Source organism: Aptenodytes patagonicus, chromosome 18, assembly GCF_965638725.1.
Source record: "Aptenodytes patagonicus chromosome 18, bAptPat1.pri.cur, whole genome shotgun sequence".
NCBI classification, from domain to species: domain Eukaryota; kingdom Metazoa; phylum Chordata; class Aves; order Sphenisciformes; family Spheniscidae; genus Aptenodytes; species Aptenodytes patagonicus.
This window is the reverse complement of record NC_134966.1, coordinates 4,148,248-4,172,429: the sequence shown is the minus strand read 5'-3', so window position 1 is coordinate 4,172,429 and position 24,182 is coordinate 4,148,248. Positions and strand designations below refer to the sequence as shown.

Genomic DNA, 24,182 nt, shown 5'->3' with positions numbered 1-24,182 from the left:
TTTTCTTTTTAAATAGGTTTGTGAAAGCCCAACTCATTAACAGAATATATGAACTGCACTGAAATTTCCAGATACACCCATTGTAAAGCCAGTATCAAAGAATCAGATCTTCTTCCTTCCACCTGCCAAGTCCTGCGTTCACCCTACATCTATCTCCCCTTGTAGAAAACCTGGCTAATATCTAGGAGGGCAGGGAGAAAAAGCTAAAAACTAAATTTAGGGCCTGGCTCGGTCATTTGATGAAGTAATGCAGGATATTGTCTCCTCAGACTAACTAAAATAGGTTGAAAAAGGCACAACTGAAGAACACAGCTCCACATGCCTACACGCACCCCTACGCACACACACATATCTCCTGGAGGCGATCCAGAACAGAGCCACGGTGTGGATTGACAGCCCTCAGGGGAATGTGGGTCACACCTGAACCGCACTGGACCACAGACTTATCTATCTTCAAGAGAAAACAGATACAACCTAAATCACGTCTGTCACCCCAGGAGCGTGCACTGCACGACACACCATGCTCTGGAACTAAAGGAGAAATTGCAGCAGGCGTAGGCTTATGGGCTAGGCAGGAGGTGAGCACGGACATCTGGGGTGTAACACACAGGAGATCTGAGACACCTCCACCTCGACCAACTCACCACCCATGCTGCGCAACGTACGAACCCATACTTCCATTCTCCACAAAGGTATGGGAGCCCTAAGCATCCTCTCCCACGCTAGGTGATGAGACCTTGGATAAAACCCAAGCTCCCTCTTGGAAACAGGATGGCATTTGTCCTTGATGCCATGCTCCCGACTGTGGGAACAAAGACAACGATACAACAGACCAGTGCAGAACTGGGATCCAGGTCATGAAATGAATGAGAGGGCACAAATCCTCGCTACACGGCACCTATCTAAAGAGGCTGGTGACATCCCAAGACAGATCCTTGCTGAGAAAGGCCAGTCTATAGGGAACTGGTGGGAATGTTGACAGGAGAAATCCCAGACAGGTACAGGGAGGGATGGGAAACAGTTCTGCAAAGGGTTGGAGCTCATCCCTCACACAGGCTCGTATCAGGTTGACCCAGCTGTACCTCCCATCCAGCGCACTTGGAGCTGGTTCACAGCAGCACCACGGCAGGCAGAATCAGGCCCGGGGGAGGGCCTGGGTTGGAGGCGAGGGGGGGGAAGCAGGGGAGGAGGGCTGCAAAGTGTTGGGAAACAGCCTGTTGTTAGATTTCAGCCCTGAAGTGTTTGCGAAATCTCCCAGACAAGCCTAACTGGAAATATGAAGGCCCTGCTGCAGACAGAGCCTCTGCAGGCGAACGTGGCGTGTCGAGATAAGCATGGCAGGCCGTGCTGAGTGTCGCAGCCCCGCGCCCCCCGAGACCCTCGCAGCTCAAACACCAGGGAGTATTTTGTTCCCTGACAAGGCCCTTGTGGGACAAAAATGCGTCTTGTAAGGGTCTTCTCAGTGGTTTTCGGCATTTAGGTCACCAGGGCTGTTTTGAGATAACAGAACAAGAGTGAGCCCCCTTGTAACTCTGGGGGCTGGTATGCAGGTTCACACCTAGGGCACCGCTCCAGAGGGCCTGGGAAAGGCAAAGATGAAGCTCACAGTAAACCTCCTCTCCGTGCAGCACATACAGTTTTAAAGGCTTGAATTTTTGTTAACTGCCTCGCCATAAACTGGGCTTTCCCCCATTGAAGCCAGCAAACGTGGTGTAACAAGACGTAGCTCAGCTGAACCCAACAGATGCTCCTCTCTCTCCATCGGGTATAAATCGGGAGCAGCCTCACCAGAACCGGTGGAAGCAGGGTGGCCCAAAGCCAGCAGGGATCCCCGGGAAAGCCCTGCCCGCACGGATCCCCGCATCCCCGCCTGCCCGCTGAGCGGAGCGAGGGAGCCCGTTTGCCAAACCACATGGAGCTCAGTTGCTCAGCAATCAGCTGCGCTTCCTACCCTCGTGCTACTGATTGTGCAAACATGAATGTAATTAGTCTAAATAATCACCAAAGATTTAATAGGAGCCAGACCACCCAGAGGCCAAATAGCTGGCGGTGGAGCAGGGAAGGTTTGTTCACTGGTTTTTGTAACACTTGCTAATGAAGTGAGGTCGGATAGCAAAGCAAACACCCTCCACTAGCACGTCCCCTGGGAATGCTGTATGTTGTGGGAAGCCCCATGTCCCTTGAAGCCAAGAACGTTCTCTCAGGATAGGCAACATGTGCTACTACCATCGCTGCTTTTAATTTATTGCCGCCTGGAAAGCCTCCCTGAACGATTATGAAACCAAGCTCTGAGCCCCAAAATAAGCTCCTATCCCAACCAACCATGACTGAAAACGCTCCTCACATGGCAAACAGCTAGCCACTGAGGCTGCGACCAACAGCTCATGGGTAAGTGAGTTCACTCACATGCCTGGGTGAACCAGCGTGCTTGGTGCATGCAGCAGCGCTCAGCCGTTTCCAGAGGCATGAAGCAACACTTCACATTGTGTCCTTCCTTCCTCCGTGCTCACCCACCATTCATTGTATCTCGCCAGCTAATTATAGAGCTGACAAACACACCCAGCTGGTGACATTCAAGTTGTTGGGAGCAGCATCGTGGCAGGAACATCAATTCTTCTGGATAAGCAGAATTTCCTCAGCCGGGGTGGTCACTTAGGCTGCTAATTGTGTGAACTGCCTTAAAACCACGTTCTGCCGATGGAGCGAGACCTGAGATTCCCCAGGGCAGGTCTGTGTTGCAGTTAGAGAGCTGGGAGAAGGCACTTATTTCTCCAAAATACCGAGAAGTGGTTATTTCTGTTTTCTTAGGGGTAGCAGTGCAGCAGATCCCCCCTTTCCAGGGAGGCAGGGACAGTCTTTGGAAATCCCTGCTGGAGACAGCAGCAGCCCCTCAGTTCAAAGCTCCTTTCTTTAGGCCTTGAATTCTCAGCCATAAGTCTCTGAAGAGGTTTTGATAACTTGCCTATCTTTTAGATAAGCAAAGCTTTGGATGAATCCCACACAGTCCTCTATCTACGGCAAGTCCTCATTTGTTTTCCGCCGAGGCACTTGCTGGTTTTCCTCTCCAAGGTGTTGGACAGAAATGTCAAGAGGCTGAAGGGGCGGCATTTGAGATGGGAATTTTTGCCAGGATGATTTTTCTTTTTCTTTTCTAAGTGCTATGGGGCAAATCCGTTGAGGGAAAACCCAAGTGATAACTGAATGAGACAGGTTTTTCTCACGGGAGCAGTAGGTTTACTCCTTATACAATGAAAAGGAAAGGCAGAGAAGAAAGACAGATGAAAGGTTGCACTTTCAAATGGTTTAAGTTGGGGGAATTTTAAAACGACAAATTCTATTTAAATTTGCAGGGACCAGGCTGCAGAATCTTCAACTAAGCAAATCTGCAATCCGAGTCTGGAACAAAGTACGTAAGCAGAGCCTAAAGAGAGACATCCCTGATTTCTGCAAGGCCTTTCTAGACAGGGGAAACTTGTAAATGGGGAAGTGGAAGAGAAAAGAAATGAAGGAGAACAGCGACTAAAGAGAAGATTTCCTGAAACGAATCGGAAAGAAATAGCCATAACCTTCTCTCCCTGCAATGTCGCATGCCCCAGGAGTTCCTCGCAGGCGGCTGCCAGCCCAGAGACAGCCAGTTATGCCCAGGTTATTTATTTTTCTCACTTTAGCAGTGTCACGTATTTAATGTTTTAAAAAATAGTGTCTTCTTTTATCTGCGGCAGGATACAAAGCAAGAAGCAGCTTCCTAGAGCAGCCAGGCAGAAGGAAGCTGGCAACCTGTGCTGGGTCAGGAGGGTAGGAAGATTAAAAGGAGATGGGATTTTGCTTTGTCCTTCACGGAAGACTTTATCCCCTCCAGACACACAACAGAAGCTTTCTCTCCCTTGGAGGTTGGCCGGCAATGGCCTTCCTGTCTCTCAAAGCTGCTCCTGGGTCATGCACAGGGCAAGCTGCGAGCAGCGCAGCCCCGTCCTCTGCCCCAGCTGCAAACCCTGCCGCCGGCCCCCTGCTCCCCACGCAGCCCACCTGCCCGGGGCTGCGCTGTCCGGCGTCGCAGGACGCGCGTCCCTGCTTCCTTGGGTGGCACTCGTCCCTGCGCCTGCCCTGGCTTCTTGCCCACTGCAGGGGGATGCTGATCAATTAGTGCACAACAAAGAATTAAGCTGACGAATGTCTCTTTTTCCTGCTTGCTGACTGCAGTTCCCTCGAATTTATGCCCAGAATATGACTGAATTTATTCGTTGCCGTTTGTAGCATTCAAAAGAGGTCTTTAATGATTTCTTTTAAGCTCTCTAGCCTGATTGTGAATAGTGCAGGGCAAATACTCATTATTTCCTATCTAAGCAGCAGCACTGATTAGTCGGCAGTTGGTCAGATAAGTCACAGGGCTCTGTTCCCCTCTCGCTGCAGAAATGCACAAGGTCATTTGCTGCTAATGCTCAAATGCAAAGGGAAAACGTGACCTAAGCAAATGCTGCATGGAATTCTCTTGTGCATTTTTCAGGGCAACAAAACAGGAGCGTGCAAAGTCTCATGTTAAGTGAGAAGGCTCAGAATTAAAGTGAATATGGGTTGAATAATTTTGCTTTCACACAGCCTGGTTCACAGCATTGTGTGCAGCTGAAAACGCTTTTGGGAGGGTAGGGGGATTGCACTGAAACTTAAGTCTTGACAGTTTGCGGACACTAAAGATCTGAAGCCAGCTCTTACTTGATTGTTAACTCCTGAATCTTCACATGATTCAATGTTAATCTTCAGCCCTTTCCTAAAATAATGTGCGGAGTTGCTATGTTCTGTTAAATGTGAACCATGTGTCACCTCAGCAATGGCTGCAACGGTGAAAAGATGATAGATCTAAAGCTTGTAAAATGTCCTGTGACATTTTGGGAGAAAAACAGGTGTTGCATAAATGTTAGACATTTATGGGTAAACTTGCAGGGGCTTTAAAAGACTGACACATCTGCCACATAGTATGTAATCCTGAAAGAAAAGGAGCAAAGCAGTCTCTTTCATGTGTCTCGCTCTTTCTACAACCGTATGAAAATACATCCTCATCTGGTATTGGAATTAACAGAGCTGGACTCGCCCCTCCCTACGTCTCCTCCAGGTTTTTGGCTTTTACACCCAATGTGTATTTTAAAACTGTGCCTTTTTAAGTAGGTGGCAAACTGTGCTGGAAGGATCTGGTATGCAGAGTATTTTTATTCAGCTCCCTTTTCTCTCACCTTTCATTGTTTTTCCCTTTGGAATATCTCCTGTAACGCTCCACTCATAAACCTCTTCAAAGGGAGGGCTGTATTTGAACAGCCTTGCCTGAAATCTGGTCCCAGTCAAAGGCCTCAGATGGGAAAATAACTTGCAGAGCCGAGACCCGCGGCCCCACGGCTGCTGCCGCAGGTGTCGGCAGCCGCTTTGCAGGCAGAGAGGTGCTGCCTGCCGCCTCTTCTTGACGCCATGGCCCCACCGGCTGGGTTATTATTCCCCCCTTTACCCTATAAATGTAATAAACTGGGACTTAGCATCTTGCTTTTGGCATGGAAGGTCCCAGGAGAAGGTGGTTTTCTCACTCCTCCTGAGTGCCTTGTTCAGGTCCTGGGATGTTGTTGGTGTTTTGGGAGAGAGGAGAAGACTTTGGAAGCTGAATGCGTGTCAAGGAAGCGATGGACTCTGTGGTTCAGCCCTCAAACCGTGGGATCTCTACGATGGGAGTTTCTAAAGTACAGACTAGGGCAAGTCTAATTCCCGTGGTCACAAAGGTACCGTTCCCAATGAAGTCAGTGGAAGCAGAATTATCTCCAAAAAGCTACAAAACCTCCCCCTCCATGGGGGAAATGCATCAGACACATGACCAGCTGCCTGTTTCTGAACCACTTGCCCTTTGCATCGGGCAGTTTTAGCACAGAAACCAGTAACCAACTGGGCTATAAAGCGCTTTCCCCCTCTTGGGTGGTCGCTTTGTTTCTGGGTGGCAGTGAAGCAGCAGATATTTTGAGCGTGACTCGCCTGGCTGGTAAGTGCTCACGACTCTGTGCAGATCCTACTCTGTCTCAACTCCCTGCCCAGCAATAAATTCTGCTCCCAAACCTTAATCCTATCCCTCTACCCCTCAGTTCGGCACTCACATCCCTTGTGTTTCAGTCCCATCCCCACCCCAGCAATAAGTTATGCCCTTAGCTCCTGTCCTGAGGAGCTGGTTTGGGTCAGTCCCCTCCCGGCCACCTCACTTCCATTCCTCTGGCACCTCTTGGGATTTTTCATCCCCTGCTCTCAAGCCTGGAGGCAGTGAGATAAAGTTTCCCAGGCAGGCTGTTGTAGGAGGAGAAGACCTACGCCATGCTGAGCTACCGGGCACTTCCAGCTCTGCCCTCCCAGCAGAGGTCAACAAGCAAGCCGTGCCTGCCCTGGGGCTTCTCCTCCCAAGGAGGTGGAAAATCAGCCAGAGATAGGTATCTCTTCTTGGAGACGACACTGAAGACGAGCTGCTGCCTGTCACCCTGCTCATCTCCGCAGTGGTCATCTCAGCAGGGAGCCTCGTAGGGGCTCTCCATGCCCTACTCCACCCTTGGGGAACAGAGAAGCTCACCTGCCCGTGCTTCCCTCCCAGCACGTGGCTTCCAGGGACACTCGCAAAAGAAACACAGCAATACAGGGGAAAAAGTGTCCAAAAAAGCACATTTAGGAAAACTACCTCTTCCCCCACCTCTTCCCCAGTGGAGAAATGAACTCCTTCCACTTGCCAAGACATGTCCACTTCCCTTCCCCAGTGTTCCCAGATAGGCCAGAGACAGCCCACAGTGCTGTACTGGTAAGAGATCTTTGGCTGAACCAAGGAAAAGAAACCTCCAGCAAAAGCTGTCTTAGAAAGGACTGTTCCCTGCAGAGAGGTCTTCAGTCCCTCAGCTGCGGTAGAGAGGACCTTCTTCCTCAGATGGGTGAAATGGATGATGCCATATGCTGAGCCCAAGCTCCCTCTGTCTGTTCTCCATTTTTTTAATTTATTAATATATATCAGATACTTAACATAGCTGGATTTTCTTCATTCTGATCTACACTCAAATCTTGAAGACAAGGTAAACATCTCTCATGGCAGAGGCTAAAATTTTCTTTCCTTTCTTTGGGAAACAAGTTCAAAATCTATCCTGGTTAGAAACACATGAAATGTTGTACTGCTTCAAACCACAAGCTCCATCGCTCATCTCCTGTCTCTAACAGTGGCCAGAAATGGGTGTTAAAAGAAGCATAAAAAAAGGGGAATGTGTGGAGGGATCCTTCCCCGGGCTCAAGCAGTCAAAGGTTTAGATATTCCTGAGCCAGATACTGCATCCAGATCACAGTGACTAATAGCCACTGGTGGAGCTAACCTCCACGAATGTGCCTATTCTCTTTTTGACTTCAAATATATTTTTGTTCTTAATAATACTCTGTGGCAATGCATCCTATCATTCAAATACACATTGTGCAAATAAGCACTTTCTTTCACTTGTTTGGATCCTGCTTCCAGGTAATTACCATTTCACCCCCTCACTGCTGTGTGATAAGAAACAGCGGATTTTATTTTCCTAAGCATCCTCCCTGCATTAAATAATGTTTTTACAAATCTCTGCCACTAACCATGCCCACTGTCTCTTTTGCAAGATTTGCAGGTCCTGGTCTATGTGGTCTCTGTTTGTGCAGAAGATATTTCACATCTCTGCTCAGCCCTGCTGCCCTGCTCCACACTCCTCTCTGTCCCACTCTATCGCTTTGGAGATGGGACGGTCAGCCAGCCATGCACACGTGGGTACACACGGATCAAAGTACGGACCTACAGTGATGCTTTCATTTTGATCTCCGTTCTTTTCCTAATGACTCCTAAACTTTAGTTTCCCTTTTGAGCATTGACGGTGGATATCAGGACGGGGAAATAAACCCTTCTCGGTGTTTCTGTGTGAAGGTCTCCTGAGGTGCAGCTTTTCTGATGAACATGCCCCAGGGTTTTGGAGGGAGCCAGCCTTTGCCTATAGAGAAGCTAGGGTTTATTTACAATAAGAATGAATGAACACCTCTGACCACTTTAAGAACCTGCCTTGCACAGGTATAAAGCGGGTTATGATGGGAAGTGCACACGCATATCAAGAGAGAACTTCAAAATGAACCGACAAGGACTCAGTGCCTATGGTGAGCTGATGCCTGCACTGAAGGTCCTTCTGAGTCTTTGGACCTCCCCTCTTCTAGCAAAAATAACATTTTTCCAGGTGCAAAGCAGCACTCACCAAGGAATTCCCAGGGAAAAGAGGAAGGGGCATCCCTACCTTTTTGGTCTTGACTGTTGAGGCACAGCAGTCCCCACCATCATAGTTGCAGAAGGCTCGGTTGTTGATGGAGTCACAGTAGTTGTCCCCCATGAAAGGCTGAAAAAGGAAAAAGCAGAAAAAGACTGAGAATGCGACGTGGATAAAACCTGTAACAATATGTCAGAAGGAAAACATGAAGACTTGAAGGAACCGTACAGTTTGTAACATACCAACTGCCCTGAAAAGCAAGAGAGAATCATTCCCCTTTCCCTTCAAAGCAGACAGAAAAAAAAGGACACTAGATGGGAGGGAAATGAGCCCTTGTTGGCTTTTCACATCCCACATAAGACGATGCTTCAGGAATATTAATTTGACTAGGCCCAGAGACAGCATCAAGGCATCTAAAATTGTGGCACCTTTTGATAATTTTAAGCTAACCTTCCGAAACTATGTGGGATAAGAAGAAGGTTATGTATAGCAGCGAAACTGGCTTGCTTTTAATAGCTGTACTTTCCACCACAGTTCTCCTAACTATGCAACAAGTGCCAGCACTGAGGGCACAAAACAGATCACAAAGAGAAATGGAAGTGGTCTGAGCTCAGCACAGGGACCACGTGCTCTCGTTCTCCGACCAGCAGTGTGGTGTGACCTTGGCCACGACACGTAATCTCCCTCCGCTCCACGGCTCAGAGCTGGGATAATGGCAATTATTCAGAGGGACGTTGCGGAGAGCTATTAAGTAAAATTCATAAATCACCTTGAAAAAGAAAATGTGGTCACTAGTCTGTGCAATGTGATCACTAGTCTATGTGCTGCACAGGACCTGAATAATAATCACGACTCTGAAGAAAAGGCTTGAAGTCTGGTTTTTCATTACACGTTGGAGCCCTCCTGGTCAGCAAGTACAAAAGTCTTTCTTGGAAGTCAAAACTGTGCTAAAAAAGGCCCATGCCAGGTACGAGAAACCCAGGCAGCTCTGAAAGCTCAGAAAAATGGATGCTCAGCAGAGAGCAGAGAGCACAGTCATATCTCTGTAACACTTCTTACATGCAGAGGCTCATGGGGCCATTCCCATTTTATCTGCTCTTTGGAAAATTCATTTATTCTGCACTGTGAAAAACACACCAGGGACTCTCCTACAAGAAGGCATCATTGCAGAGCGGGTGGGGAGGCTTGTGGAGGTTTTCTGGGAGGATTTTGCAGCAATTGCAGTACCAGAGTCTCCCTGATGATAAATACCTGAAGAACCAGCAATGAGAGCTCACCGCGCTCTCCCCATGCCTATGCTCATCAGTATTGAAATGGACACTGTGGAGTGGTGCAGACGCAGGCTTTTCCTGCTGATGTTTTGCAAATTTATTTCTATCAGGGTATAGGAAACCCAGGCAATGATGGCAATATCGGACCAGAGCAGGACTACCAGGAGGTAACTGTCTCATTGCGTGTCACTTGTTTAGCTACATGCAAATACTACAGATGCTGACACGGAAATCAGAGTCACAGGGTGAGGCTCCCATCCCTGTGAACTGGCTTAACTCCATTGACTTCCACAGAGCTTGACTTATTTATACAGGCAAAGACTTTGACTTGCAAACGCCCTTCCAATTTAATTAATATGCTAAGAGTTAAAAGAGAATGATTTATAAGTAGATGGAGAGATATTTTTATGCCAACCTGGTCATATTCAAAAACGTGAACTTTGCCCAACCTCCCAAGACATTTTGTAGGCTTCTCCATGTTTCCTTTGTATTGCCTGGCTGTACCTGCCTGTCCAGAAAGGCTTGCCTTTCATTTTCCATGCCTATGCCTGTACCCTACACCTATGAACACTGGAAAATCAATAAAAGAAACTTGTGGAAGAATTTGCCTTTCATTTGCACTGGCACAGAGTAGGCAAGTCAGTCCTTTGGAGGAGAAGAATGGGACAAATAACATCTATTCTGATTTGGTACCAAAATCCTCATTTGGCAGACCTTGGAGACCTGGCTGTAGAGGGTGAGGTCTCTAGAGGCCTTCATGCATATCTTAGCGCTCCTATATTTTTGGAGGACTAGACAGGTAGTCCAGGGAGACCAGTTTTCTACTGAAACACCTAAGTTAGCTGCTGAGTACGGGGCTGACTCAAAAACCTCTATTCCTGCCACTAGGGAGCGACAAAAAATCACATTGCAGCAGCAGTTTGGGTTACCACTGTGATAGCCAAGAGTAAAATAATGCCCTGCTTACAGCCTTCTATTCAGGGAACCCTCCCTAATGCTAAGGATATTAATACATTGGGGATTGTATCAGCTTAATGGCCCAGTATTATTGACCTACTGGCTTATTATTCCCTGTTTCCATAGTCCTGAAAAAAGGCTTGGTGAAGACAGCATTTCTTCTGAAATCTTAATGCCAGAGAACAAGCGCTGGCCCATTTGTGGATCCTGGAAGCATCATGCTCTAAAAATGATGCTAGAGGCCATTATCAATTGTCCGGGCAAAGCCTTCCAAGATGATAGATTGCGATGCAGTGACACTGCTGAATGAATGATGAAAAGAAGAAGGTTCCTATTGATGCAGAGGGGCCTGGCAATTAACAGTGATGGAAGGGAAGAAAATGCTGAGAAAAAGCATGTCAGTAATAATGGCTTCTGGTAAATTATTACATCATTGCAAAGTTTGCCTCAGTAACAACTATCCTTAAGCAGCAGGAGAATGGATACCCAATGGTGCATCAGCACCTGAATGGCATTTCTTAATGGTCGCTGGATGTTATTTTAGCTCTCTTTGGAGAATAAGGGCACCTAGCCAGCCTGCATGAATGTAATGCGTGAGATGGCTTATGACATTCAAAGCACTGACAGCAGAATGCTTTTCATTTAGGGAACAACTAGACAGAAACTATTACATTGTTGGAGAGTTATTACCCTCTCGGGCCCAACATTTGTATGCAAAGGAAACCTGTCTGTCACTTCAAGACAAATCACGTTGCACAGCAATATGGTCTAGAGTTTCGTGTCAGATTTAGGAGTTCTGTGCCATGTTCTGCCATTCTGGGCAAATAACTTCAATGCGCTTGTAAAATTGGGTTACTGGGTGCTGAGAGCCCAGTCAGTGCTGCAGAAAGTCAGGAGATGTGGGGTCAAGACAGCCCTTCCACTGCCCATCCATGTAACCAAAGCAGCCATCTATCCCTCTGCCTGTGAGCTATCCCATTTCTAAAACGGGCATGAAGCTTCCCAGCCTTACAGAGGCACCGCAAGGATTGACTTCTTGACATGGGTGAGATACTCAAGGGCTGGCATGACGGAAACTGCATGAGCACCATGACAATGAGAGAGGTGCTCCAGCCCTGATTAACCACTGAGAGCATCTTAAGACTTCTCAGACTTTTCAAAGACTGTTGCCAGCAGAAACAACATCCTGCAAAATAATTATTTTTTTCAAATAACACACAAGACTGCAAAAATGTATCACAGCTGAAATGTAACCACATTTTTCTGATTTTTTTTTTTCCTGGTCCAGACGGAGGTGCACAGTGGAGGGATGTGTGATTTGCTCACTGTCCAACTGTGCTGTCCACCCAGTGGCATAATTTCTGCCTCTGGCTTTCCTAAAGTTTATCTGCACACACCAAAGCCCAAAGCATCCCTGGCCCTGGAAAGAATTGGCCCTCTAATAAGATGACAAAATCAAGGAAAATCAACTGAAGGTTTTTGCAACTTCCCAGAAATTCCCAGATCCTGGGAAATTCTGACAGTCTACCAATGTTGTTGAGCCACTTGATGGGTTGACTCCTGTGAGAGTCACCCAACCATCGGCTCTAGGAAAACCACCAGTTTCACCACTGAGCGTCAGAACTGATGCAGGAGATCACAGTCTGTTTGATAGGACAGTCAGGGCAAAAGGCTGTTTGTCCCACTTGAAAAACAGCATTTACAGCCCAGGTGACTGCAGTGACTGTTACTGTAACACTTAGGAGAGCAAGCAGGGACCACCTGAGCTAACACGAAAGCTCACCTCGCAGCCTTTGACACAATGAATCAGGGAAGGGTGAGGGTACCACTTGAGTCCTGCTGTGCAGACAACGCTCTGGAGGGGAGGAGAAGAAAAAAAAAAAACAGGTTAAGACAAAGAAATCAGTGTACAGAAAGTCAGCGCTGGCTCCTATGGCTCTCCTGTACTTAACCAATGAAGTTCAGTTCCTAACACCTCTTGTGTTCTCAGGACCTGGCTGTCCTCCAGGTATTTACAAGAAGTGTTGGACTTGACACTTGCAATAACAGAACATTTGAGATTAAAATAATATTTAAGGTTCTCCTAAAATGTCATGTCCAATATTTCACCATGGTGGGGGAACGTGGCAGGGAATGGCAAAGGCACAGGTCCACTGTCTTGCTTTTGGGTAGGGGGGGAGACATTTTTGGAATTAATTGAGGGATTTCTTTGGTGCCGCAAAACCTTGTTTTCTTTCTCTACTCATCGTAACTGCACTTCTTGAAGATGCTAAAGGTGGATTTTCAGATACATTTTCGCACCATCCTTTAGATCTTAAATGGAAGCACCTTCCCCTAGATGCCATCAGAATAACCCCCAGAAAGGACAGCATCATCTGCTACATTGTATGAGCTTTATAATAATTTCTGTATTTATAATAAATTCTGGAGTGCCTAGTTTTGGGCAAAAATGATGACCAGCCTACTCAATGATGACACACCCAGGGCAGCCGTTGTTTGGCTGTAGACATGGAAACTTAGATTTTAAGAGTGGATGAAAAGTTTGGCCAGTCAGTGGAGATGAAGGTTCAATATCACGGAGGTCTAGGTGATGGGACTCTCCCATCCATTCACCAGCACAACATTCATTTTGGGTTATCATCCATGGATGAAACACTACAATCTCCAGCTGGGCAAGACGAACACATAAGCACTTGCCCAAGGGCAGGGGTTGGGGTTGGATGGAGGCCTGGGGAAGGAAGGGATTAACATTTGGGAAGACCTGACGCACGAGCCATCCCTTCCCCTGTTTATTTGAGGGCTAATTTAATCCATCTGCAGGGGAACCTCAGCATATTTTTACAGTTTCTGTCATTTGAGGCTTACCTGGCATGTGCTAGAAAAAGGACTTTTATACTATCTGACTTGGGCTGTTTATCTTTCCGATGCTCTCGGATTTTCCACTATTAGTCAAGCCCGGCTTGCCCCACCTGCCTCGCAACAGGGCCCGTCTGTGTGAGTGGAGAAGTGGTCGGGCGAGGGGGGAGGACGTTGTTTATCCCCCAGGAAGGAGGCTGCAAGGTGCGGGGGCCCTGCGGTGTCAGACGTTCCCCCAGCGCGCTCTGGACAGACAGCTGGAGATTTCCAGGCTGTTGCCTGCCACAAATGGTGAGATTTTTTTTTTTAATTTTTTTTCCCCTCTTCTGTTTATTGCACTTCAGAGGAAAAAGAAAGGAAACTTTTCTAGGTTTCAAAATAAACAAGGCAGTCAACAGACTGGGAGGGGGGAGAGTAAAGGAAGCAGTTCAAGAGCATTTGAACCCAAGAATTAAACTGAAGTAGAAAAACTCAGGCGTTTGCCTCCCGTATCCAAGGCCAGCCAGACAATAAGTAGAAGTGCACTTCCAAAGAGCATCTCACATTCCCCTGGTAAGAAGCATCAATATTTACAAAACCTCTCTATATGTGTGAATGTGTGTGAGTATTTAGAGCTAGCAAAAGGAGCCGAATAGCCCTGAAGCAGGCTCCTGAAAGGAGGTTTCCAAGTGAGAGCACTCCCTTGCAGAAGATGCACTGACTACTTTCCTGACCTTCCCAGTATTAAAACCCCAGCATCCTCCCTTAGAGGAATGGATGGAAGGCGAAGTCTCTGCTAGGATGGTGATCTCCTCGGAGCTCGCACTCAAGGTCATCCTCAACCCCAAGGGCTGCACAGCCTTCGGCTGGACAGCCTCCAGGGAAAGGGAGTGCAGCCCCGGGCCACTCTCCATAGCGTAGGAGAGCCAGCTGACCTTGTGCTAGATTAATCACTGGGTCAGCGGGACATTCACATTGCTCTTGAGTGGTACCTGCCAATGGCTTAGTCCCAGTTACTTTGCCCTCTCCTCAGATGTTACTTTTAGAGCTACTCCAGCTGAATTCAATCCTGCTAACGCTCACGGAGCTGGAAGCACAGTACGCTCAGGGAAGGGCCCTCGGCCATGGTCCTGGCTCCTCCTGCTGGTTTTCCAAACCCTGGATTCCCACCACCCAGTCCGTTTGTACCCTCAGGCTGCTGCTGTGGTGTGTGGCGTGCAATGGGATGGGAGAAGGGGATGTGGGTAGAGGGAGAGACTGAGTGGGAAAATTGAGAAACTGGGGAAGATTCAGATTGCTGGGCATCGTTCCTGCCTCTTGCGGTGCAAACAGGCACAGAGGTGCCATAGGGTGCTGCATGGGGCAACTGAGATAAACAAATGTATAAAAAGCAAGCAAGGAGGGATATAGGCAGCACTACCGCGGGATGCGACCAGGATTCGATGGCACCAGTGTGCGCAGAAAGGGAGGTGGACTCATAAGGCCAACAAAGGATGCAGTAAGAGGTGGATGGAAGGACTGCATCCGACACATGCCAGGCGGTGCATGGGGGACAAAGCCCGTCTGGCCGCTGCCTCTGCGAGCCCCATCCCTTCCCTGTGCCGCCGCGTGCTCCAAGCTGCTGCAGTGACATATGCCGCCCTCATGGCCCTGGCTTCCCTCATACATCAGCTTGTGCAGCACAGCTGCCCTCCTGCGCAGGCCATGCTGCGCAGCCGGGTGTACTGACTTTGGTCCTGTCCCCATCCCAGAAACGCCATCCAGCTACATCTGCGGTTTGGTGGCTGTGACTCCATCTGCTGCAAAGGGAGAGGAAACTGGGATGCGCTCCCACAGTAGGTAGCAAAGAGCCAAGAAAGCAAATCAAGCTGTCATTTTCTCCTTGTGAGGGAAGACCTAGTGCCTCCGGTCACGGTGCTTCCCTCCCACGGTGGGACTAACACAATGATGTCAACCATTTGCGGGCTGCAGAGGGGATTAGGTTTCCCCAAGAGAGGCCGGTGGAGAGCTCTCCTCCACCTTAGATGGGTCAAGTGTCCCCCAGGGCTAAAGCCCAGGGACTGGCATCTACTGGTCTCAGCTAACTCTCTCCTCAGGCACTAAATGAACATGACAATTAGCCGTGGGCTTAATGTCGCGGTGGTGAGGGGATCAGCCGCTGCTGCCAAGGGAGGGGAGACACGACGCTTTGTGGCTGTTTCCTCCTGTAGCTACAGACAGGGTGGGAAGTCCTGCCTTCCTGGGCGCTGAGCCGCCACACTGCAATAAGTCATTTCACTGCCCTGTGACTCAGTTTCCCTGCCTGCAAAATGAGCCCAACACTCACAGAAAGAGGAGAGGGGAAGGCAGGAGGAAAACTGCAAAGCTTAAACGAATAGGGGAGAGAATTCCCTGTTCCTGCTCAGCACAAAGGCAAGGACCCAAATTCAGACAACCTAAGAAATCAGGTGTCTGCCCTGTTTCTCTGCAGTCAGTGGGAAAGAGCTGTCAAGCTGTCTTTCTGCGATATTTCACTTTTTTCTCTTCACTGCCTGCGTAGTCAGCCTTGGCAGCTCTATCTATAGGTGTCTTCAACAGCTCGCTGCCCCTTGCATGCGCACGGTAAATGGGAAATCATGGGAACAGCAATGGTTGCTCCGAACACGGCCCACTGCAGAACAACAGACACACAGAAGATTTCAGGTGATCTTTTTTTTTTCCTGCTGAAAATACTGATTTGGAAGACACTGCCAACTTGCACTGATTTTGGCAAACTGTTTCAGACCCAACAAAGCAACTCAGCCTAAACCACTTCTGAAAAACACAGTAACATTTAGACACTCTTCAAAATGAAATCTCTATTGTTGTTGTTCCTTTGAGAGGACATTTAATTTCTCAGTTTTTTTCATTTTCATTAAACAAAAAGTTTAAAAAAATCCTTGGAAATGAAATGCTATGTTATGTTCCAACCAACATGGTTTCTTCTCCAATTTTTTGGTTCACCAAAAATCACAACAAAAAAGTCACTTTGATTAGGAGAAAACTTTTTTTTTTTAATTTGTCAGAACTTCCAGCAAACCGAAAAATCAAGTGATTTGCACAGCTCTGCTCTAAACCCCCAGAGGAGGGACGGTTCCCTCTTCCCACTTCGCTTCCATAACATCTGTTGCTTGAGCAGCTACACACAAATATTTTTTTTTCTTGCCGGCTCTCCCTGTGTTTTATCTGTGCCTGTCCTCTCAAAGGTAAGCTCCAGAGATCGGTCCTGCCTTTATCTGCTTCTCATACTGCACTCATTGGTACATTACTTGTGCCTGAAATTAAGTAACTAAAAGTGTTTCCTTTGCGTCATTCAAGTACTTTCAGATCCACAAAGACTTGCCGTGTAAATGCAACCAGCTGCTCGCTTTACTCGTATGGCACAACAGCAAGCTGTCACTGACCGTAAATAGAGACACATATTATTAATGATATATAACACATTGCCATGGGGACCTTCCCCTAAGGCATCCCAGTCCCGTCTCTCCAGGGTCTTCCCGGTCCCACCAGCAGCAGCATTTTCCTCAGTGGCACCCTGCAAGGCACCGCTCCCTGTCGGTGACATCCTCTTATCTGGAGAGTTGAGTAAGATGGATGTTTTACAGCTACCAAAAAAGTCCCCTCCAGCATGTCTCAGCATCATCCTGCTCGCCTCCTAAAGGCTCCCCTCCACGTCCCAACACAAGTTTTCAAGCCCAAATCTCACCCTCTAGTTACACAGTGTTTGTGGGGTCAAACTTGTATCTGCTTGCAGCCTAAAGCTCTTGCAAGATCCTCACCATCAGGGCAAAAAAGGTCTTATTTACCACTGTACCCTTGGAAACCATGATTTCTCCTCCATCCCTCACTCCCCTCATCTCCCCCTTTACTACTATATGTTTTCCCTGCTGCCTAATGAGCCCTCCAGAGACCTGCAGGTATCAAACTCGTTACAGCTCCCTCTGCGTACCCACATCAATAAACGAAGGAGCACAGCAGAGAACGGGAGGGAAGCTGTCACTTTATTTCACCATGAATTACAAAACCACTTTAAAGTCTAGCACTCGGGAAAGGGCCAGTGAGAAATTGCCCCTAATACAGAGATAGGGGTTTTCTTTATGTTTCATGCTAGAAACTTGGCAAAGCCTAGGCTTAGGCAGTAATATAATCTCAGCGTCTGGAGTGAATGGGAAGCTGGGAAGGACACTGCGAGCTTGTCGTATTCTCTGGACTTCGGTTCCCCACCCCTTTCCAGGATTTATTCTATTGCTCCGTGTGAAACAGGGAAGTATAAAGTGGCGGAGATTTTTGGAGAGGCTCGCTACCCACAGCCAAGGCCAGATTTCAAAAATCCCAAACCGTGGGTACATATTTAGGCATGTAGAGAAGCAAATAGACTGCCAAAGCTGCTCAGGACATGCTGGGACTGTGTTGGCTGCTTGTTCTCCTCCTAAATGGAGTTCAAGTGTGTAAAACGGACTCCTGCAATGCCAGGGCCAAGTATACAAAAGCCGACAGTGTTTGCTCAAGCACCACCAGCAACCTGCACCCTGGTGACACGTGATGTGCCAGCGTCTTCCGACATGCACTTGAGCATGTCCCGATAAACATCTACACCTGCAGAAATACTGCGTAGGCACAAGCGCCTGGTTACACGCGTTTCTAGGCAGGAGGGCACATTTGTGTAGATGGCATGAGGGTTTTCAGAAAGAGGTAGATGAGTGTGTCTCCCACAGGTATCCCAGTGTAGGCATGAAACCGAGCAGCTATTTGCTGCAAGTGGCACGTGTGTGCAGGGGTGAGCGTGTGTGCAAGGCACTGTACATGGGTGTGCATGTCCCCATCAGGGCAGACCGATGCTGGCGTGTGCTGGAGGGCACACGGGACAGAGTGCCGTGAACGGTTAGTGCTGCCTGTGCATTTGCAGCAGGCAGGAGGAAGAAGTGGTGACCTCTGGAAGGGGCTGTGCTGAGCAGGCATCTCTCGCATGTGGGCGAAGGGGCGGGGGGAGGACTCAGCCAGCTCTGCTGGTTGGGGAAATGAAATACCTTCTGTATCAGCTTCTTTTGTCATCCAAAAGCAGTGCAGAAAAATCCAGCCCTGCCACCCAAAGAATGCAAAATACTGAACAGGAGGAAGAAAATAAAACCTGGCCAGTGCCCTTTCTCTCACTGTCCATCACATCTTCCTGTGTAATGAATCATGTTTCTAGCTCAGACCCACTGTAGGTGCTGGGCGGATCTGAGCACACCGATGTGGGGCCTTTACCTTGAACTGACTTTCACTGGGAAATCACAGAGAGAAAGCAACTTGGAGAGAAAGCCACCATGTTACCAGAACAACATGCAAAGACACAATAAAAATCAGGAATTCTCTTCGAAAGGGCAGAATTCCCCATGTATTCCCCTCATTGAACGAACCGCGGGTAACGGTGTTCACTCACTGCACATAAACATGCAACAAGGGACCTAGTTAGTGAAATCATCAGGCACTGACCTTCACTCTTTGAGGGTTCATCCAGTGCTGGATGTCTTGCACAGTCTCATTCACACGCAGGAGGATGGGCTCGTGACTGTGATCCAGACATGAGGTGGTACACTCTGCGCCTGCACAAAACACAAGAGAGGATAAAGCTAAAGGATAAAGCAAGCAGCTTCTGACCCTTTCAGCATCCTTCCAGCTGAAGGACAGAATTAGGGCTCATTTTTCCTAAATTGCAATTAGCAGTCAACCATAACTATCACATATCTTCTAGCCACACATGAAATGCTGAGTACAACCCTGCATCTCAGCAGGAGACCGTGGGGGTGGCAGATATTCCAGGGCCTTTTGTATGAGCTGCATATCTAGGTATTTCTCTGGCTATTAACCCCAAGAAGGGGGTCAGGTTTTGCACTTTTAGATCATCAAGAAAATGTGAAGGTTTTTCCATTTCAACTGCTCTTTCAAGCAATGGGACTGATTAAGCAGAGGCTGTCGAACTCATCTCACCTATGACATGACAAAAACCTACCGTTTGATCTGCCAAATTTACAGACCTTCAATAATAATCTTTCGGAGGGTGACCAAGCCTAATGATATTGCAGACGAGCTATCACCTAAGTCCCACAGTCGATAAGAAGTACGCAGAGAGGTAATGATGGCTTTGTTCACACATAAACCTGCTTTTTCTCTGATTAACTGTCATGCCCAGTGGGAATCCTGTCCTTTCTTTATTAAAACATGCTGCGATGCTCTGCAGCAATATCCCAGAGCCCTGTGGTGACACAACCGTAAGCCCTAGTGTGTTGGACCATTACCATTTCCCCCCTGGAAAATCACTCTTGAATGGCACAGCTGCTGCAAACGTGTCATTAAGATTTCTGCACTCCAGTCAGCGCTGGGGGAGGAATTAATCTCCGCACTGGTTTGGAGAGCTGAACCTTTGGCTCAACACACACCTCAGCTTGGAAGGGCAGATTAGGTGTCTGAGGAATTACCTAAGGTGTGTGGGATTCATAGTGACCACGACTGGATACTATTATTTTCCTCACCTGCTTCTGCCTTCTCACGTACTCCCACATGGAGGAGTCAGTGGGAGCAGAGCAGACCCAGGCTGTTGAGCCAGCAAGGCAGCGAGCGCTTGGGGTTTGTTTTGCTTTCCCGGTGCATATGGTAGCAGCTCCAGGGACCTGCTGGATGAGTGCCTGTTGACGCTAGCCCCACTGCAAGTAAGTGGCAGGAGAGCACCTTCTCAGAAGGACATCAATCAGGCTTCCAAAAACACAAAAAAAAAGAGAAAACCCCAACAACCTGATCCCAAAAGGTGGTGCTGGGCGAGCCTAACAAAGTGTGTGGTATGTCTCCATCTGCTGAGGATAAGAGCCAACGGCCGCTGTGCCCTCGCCGAGCTCTTCCTCCCTCTTCAGCGAGAGCCACGCTCTCATAGAGGATCCGTCCCACGACCCCCTTGCCTCCATGACAGCTGCGTGGTCCCATCCCAGGATCAGGCCCACTGGACCTTGCATCTGGGATCAGCACCTGCTGACAGCTGCCCCGGCAGGCCTGGGACAGGACCGAGGGCTGGTAGGCGCCTGCTGCCCGGGCAGCTGCAGACCCTCCTGTTTCCAGCACTGAGATGCTCCCCTCCAAACCGGGAATGGGTATTTCTCTCCTTGCAAAAACCTGGCCAGCCCCGGGAGGTAACCTCGTCTCAAGGGTAAAACACCTCGCCACATTAAGAGTCGCCGCAGCCCGCTCGCCCAGCTCTCCCGTGCTCCGCCACGCTATTTACGCTTACGGAAAGGAGCAGGTCGGAATTGTTTTGATATATGATCTGTAATTGGCATCATTACAGAGCGGTGATCTCATCCAGGTCGTGTTCTCCTCCCCGGGGAGGGAACACAAGGAGGCTCGTGGTCCCTCACATGGCTGCGATATAATGAGGGAGCCACGCAACGAGGAAATTTCTCCAAGTTCAAAGGGACAGGCGGAGGGAGGGGGGGGCTGGCAGGGGCTGGGAGTGGGGCTGCAGGAAGGGGCCTCGTGGGTCTGTGCGGGCTGCAGCCAGTGCAGCTCCTGTTTCAGCCCTTACAGCAGGGAGACCTCAAGAACAGGGGCTGAAAATACAATACAGTGTATTTTCAGTGTGTAGTCTATCCCTGCCTCTGCCTGGGTGACACAAAGCAAAGCTGAGCACAGGAAGCACCCCAATGCTCATCACCCCTTGCAGAGTGACAAGGCACCCCAGAAGGAAGGGGGAAAACATACCCTTACAACAGCTCCTAAACAACTGTCATACCAGAGGGGATGCTCAGCTGTTCTCATATTCTTTCTGGAGAGACCTGAGTTTTCCTGATTCTGCGCTTCCCTGCCAGCTTCCCGCCTTTCAGCCTCTGGGGTGGGCATGTGTGCGTGTGGTTGAAGGAGCGGGATATTACAAAAGCGTAAGAGCAAATGCAGGTACAATCTCTCCCTGTATTTTGAGGACTGGATGTGTCTCTGGCGTAGTCTGGCTTGCTGGCTGCCCATTAAAACCAGCTGGCTGAGAAGGGACACGATGAAACTGGAAACGCTGCAAGGAGCAGGCAATCAGAGCATGTTACATGATACCTGGCCTCTCAAAGCTTCATGTTTCCTAAAAGTAGTTCCCTGAAAAGCCTCCCATAGAGGCTGCTGCCTCTCACTCAGGGAAACAGGTCCACAGGAGAAGGTGACTTCAAGGACTGCAGGCTCCTTCCTTCCTCCCTCTCATTCCCATCCTCTTCCTCGTCTCCTGTCCCATTGCTCCCCACCCCCATCTGAGCTACATCCCCCCATGGCAGACGGCCGGGGCTGATGCTCACAAACCTATGCCGTAGCCGCTGGCGCACTGCAGCTTCAGGTGGCTGTTGAGCTGCGTGGGCAGTGCGCACTGGCCCTGCATTTCCCTGCAGAGATGAAAGGAGCCGCTCCAGGTGCCATCCTTCCGGCAGTGAATCACATTGCTTCCACGGCCCTGGGAATGAGAGAAGGAGATAACGAGGATGGTCACAAAAACAACAGCAAGGACAGGCTGAGAAGTGAGAAGCGGGCAGAGCTGAGCTGGGAGCAAAGTTCTGCTGGAGCTGGAAGAGCCCCCAGTTGGGACTGCCAGCCCGGGGGGGCAAAAAGGAGTTTTCTTCCAAAGAATTAAAAAAAGGAAACCTGCATGGCATACAAACGCACACATGTGCCTCTTCTGTGCAATGCAATGTCTTTACAAGGAAGGCCCTTGCAAGGTCTCTACCTTAAAATAGACCCACTCCAGTTGCGATAAAGGTGCATTCACCCCATTTGCCTTCTTTCTTGTTGTTGAGAGGTTTGTGTTGAACGCAACCTTTTCCCTCTTCCCATTTTCTAACTAGCTGCATCATCTTTGTCTCGAAAAAGAAAGAATCCCCAATGGCCATCTGAAGGAGGGAGGAAGGAAGGCGGGACACGAGCAGGGATGCTTAGCAGGGCCGAACGTGCTCTTTAGAGCTTGGCTGCCTTGAGTGGCAGCAAGCGAAGAGGCTGAGACAGATGCGCACAGAGGCAGGTGGAAAGGAGAAAAAAATCCTCTGGTGTGGGAATGGGCAAGGAATAGAATATGACATTTCTCTTATAGAAAAGATTCTCTGTATGATACTGAAGAATGAATACCAAAGTCCGAGGGGAAATATCATGCCCTTTAGAAACAAGAAAGGAGTGCACAGGCAATCTTTTGTCAGATCTATCCTCATGGCATTGGGGATTTCTACGCAAGCTGTTCTGCAGGATCTGTGAGCCTAACTGCCATGGGGTAATGTGAGACATTCAACAGGAGGATGTCAGGTGTGGCTGGGCTCCAAACCTCCCGTGGGGGCCTTGCTGGGTGGGAGAACCATGCAGGATCTCTGCTTCTCCTCGCCCATTTTACATGCTGGGCATGTTGCCTGCAATCTACCCACCCTGCTTTTGGAGACTGTACTGGATATCTTTGGGGATCCTTTAGTGTGCTGTCTATCCAGCAGGGCTTGCTCAACTTTTCTCAGGAGCTCTTCCCCACGACGCACACCCGTTGCTGCACAGGGATCTGCACAAGCTCCTGGTACCGGCGTGGAAGATTGCACAGCCTTCAGTGTTAGCCTTGTTCTTAATATCCTAATGCTTTTTTTGCTCAGCTTTGTTGATGAACACAATGTTTAGCGAGATGCAAAGTGGTCTTATCAGCAGACTACTGCGTGGGACCTGCTTCCCCTTCTCTAGACATCTGGCCATTGCCAGAAGTAATAAGAAAATCATATGAAAGGATAATGGACCAGATGGACTCAGGGTGTGATCCAGCTTGGTGACTCTCACCTAAGGGCCAGTTTGGCAGAGACTGATTAATTTAGATCTGACTATTCATATGATTTGTGCACAATATTCAGAAACAGAAGACCCTTGTTCTGGGTGCCAGGGGAGGTACCTGCTTAAATGACCATTACGTTCCTGGTGATTAAGAGATGCCATATGTACAGCTGAGTAATGATCTTTCAGCGTGGTGACAAATTCAGGAAGAGATCGCTAAGTGATAATTGAGCACAATTTGCTGTTTTAGCAAGTGTGCTGCTCTTCCATTGCAATTTGCATGCCAGGGTTCAAGCATGATTTTTAAAGGTGAGCCATGAAACCTGATTTATGTTCCTGGAGCTGGCTGTGCTTGAGGGTACTGTTGTATAGTTTCTGCAACATACTCAGAGATCCCAGGATATCCATTGCTATAGTAACATACTGTCCATCATTCCCTGACCTGCAAAATCTCTTGTGAAAATCCCTGCTGGGTTTCTTGCTTGGATCCAACGTGCATTATCACCTTATATAGCTGAGAGAGACTTAGTGGGGTTTAATCCTTAAATAATTAACACCTCTCAAGTGGTTCTGGCTTGTGCCAGGAGTCCTCCCTCTTTTTCTGTAGTCCATTTTCTGGGATATCTGGAAATACCTTTCTCTGCAAATCCCTTTCTCAAGATGTTATCTGCTCCTTTGCTCAAGGTGCTTTTGCAGCTGAACAGTCACTACACTCTTCCTTACCATGAATAGAGACATAGCTATATCTCTCTTTCCACAGCTCACTTCATTATTGCTGCAACCCTGACTCCACTGCTTGCTCCTCTTCACGTCCAGCTCATTTAAAAGCAAACACAAACCCGTTATACCAGTGTTGTTACCCTGGTGGCCCCAGTTTCTCTGCATGGCAGCGATGGTATACATCTTCAGCCACGCTGACCGGTCTGAACAAGTGGTAGATGCACAAAGCCACAGATGCCATATCCCAGAGCGCGCACCCAAACTGCACCCAGGCATGCAACTTCTCATTTCACAAGGCTTGTAACCTCTCGTAAGTCTTATACAAGGAAAC

General features: G+C 48.6%; 1 protein-coding gene across 1 annotated transcript in view; it reads right to left on the bottom strand.

Moving 5' to 3' along the window:
• Nucleotides 1-24,182, bottom strand: part of PAPPA (pappalysin 1) — a 179,142-nt gene that overhangs the window by 4,041 nt on the left and 150,919 nt on the right. Inside the window, exons 18-21 of the mRNA XM_076355185.1 lie at nt 21,650-21,797; nt 18,818-18,927; nt 12,273-12,344; nt 8,292-8,390 (exon numbers count right to left, since the gene is read on the bottom strand). Of these exons, the coding sequence (XP_076211300.1) occupies nt 8,292-8,390; nt 12,273-12,344; nt 18,818-18,927; nt 21,650-21,797 (429 nt within the window). The remainder of the gene's footprint in view (nt 1-8,291; nt 8,391-12,272; nt 12,345-18,817; nt 18,928-21,649; nt 21,798-24,182) is intronic.